We start from the raw sequence: 896 nt of genomic DNA on the forward strand, positions 1-896 counted from the left end.
CCTCCCCTCATCTCTCAGATGCCCCACCCCCCACACCTGCCAAGGCACCTGCCAACTGTCACGTCACCTTAGGGCCCACTTATAACTGAGCTGACCACTGGGTCCCCAATCTCCAACCATCCATAGCAATGGTCAGGTCTGGGCAAAGCCCTGGTACAAACACCATAAGGGGACACACCCTCCCCCACTGTCCCCTGTCCCACTTCTCTTGCTGCCAAGCCTTCCACCACCTGCCTCGGCTGCACTCTCTGCTCCCTTCTGCACTGACCAGGGAAGGGCTGAGATGCAGCCCAGGCAAGGGTGGGGCCCGGTGCTGACAGCCCCGGGCCTCTCAGGTGGGAAAGCTGCCCAGAGTGAAGCATCTCCTGTGGAGCTACTGCTTTTCTTTTTTAATTTTTAACTCATGTTGTCACACTGAGCAGGACCCAGGAGGCTCCAGGAGCCCACACTCACCGAGGTATCCAGGTTCGACCACGTAGACAGTGCTGTTGGGTAGCCTGGAAGCACCCTGCATGCGAATACCTGAATTCTCAATTAAGGGACAGAGCACAAGCTGGTACATGCACCAGCTGGCAGGCTTCAGCATGGCCCAGATGTCAAGACATCACATGGACAGAAGAGGGGATGAAAACTCCCCTGGCTTAGGCCAAGAGGAGCAAAGACATTTTTTAGAACTGAAGGCCACACAGCACTTTCTACACTAGCAAAGAGGCCTCTCTGCAAGGGACACCAGAGACCACACAGGGCACACCAACAAGTCTGTGAAATCAACAAACTATGTGCCAGTGTGGAAATAGCCTCCACCGGAGCCCCTGAGGAGGCAGCGGGCACTGGAGAAGTTTCCAGAGGTGAGGAATGACACTTCTGCCACCCCCCCATCTCTGAGAGCCTCTCCT

At 56.0% G+C, this 896-nt stretch overlaps 1 protein-coding gene across 1 annotated transcript in view; it reads right to left on the reverse strand.

Annotated features, from left to right (window-relative positions):
• Positions 1-896, reverse strand: part of LOC103607027 (nuclear pore membrane glycoprotein 210-like) — a gene marked incomplete at its 3' end in the record, with an annotated part of 49,393 nt that overhangs the window by 13,878 nt on the left and 34,619 nt on the right. The window contains exon 7 of the mRNA XM_008591575.1: positions 454-522. Within this exon, the coding sequence (XP_008589797.1) occupies positions 454-522 (69 nt within the window). The remainder of the gene's footprint in view (positions 1-453; positions 523-896) is intronic.

The sequence above is a fragment of the Galeopterus variegatus genome, unplaced genomic scaffold (assembly GCF_000696425.1).
Source record: "Galeopterus variegatus unplaced genomic scaffold, G_variegatus-3.0.2 Scaffold7051, whole genome shotgun sequence".
Classification (NCBI taxonomy): domain Eukaryota; kingdom Metazoa; phylum Chordata; class Mammalia; order Dermoptera; family Cynocephalidae; genus Galeopterus; species Galeopterus variegatus.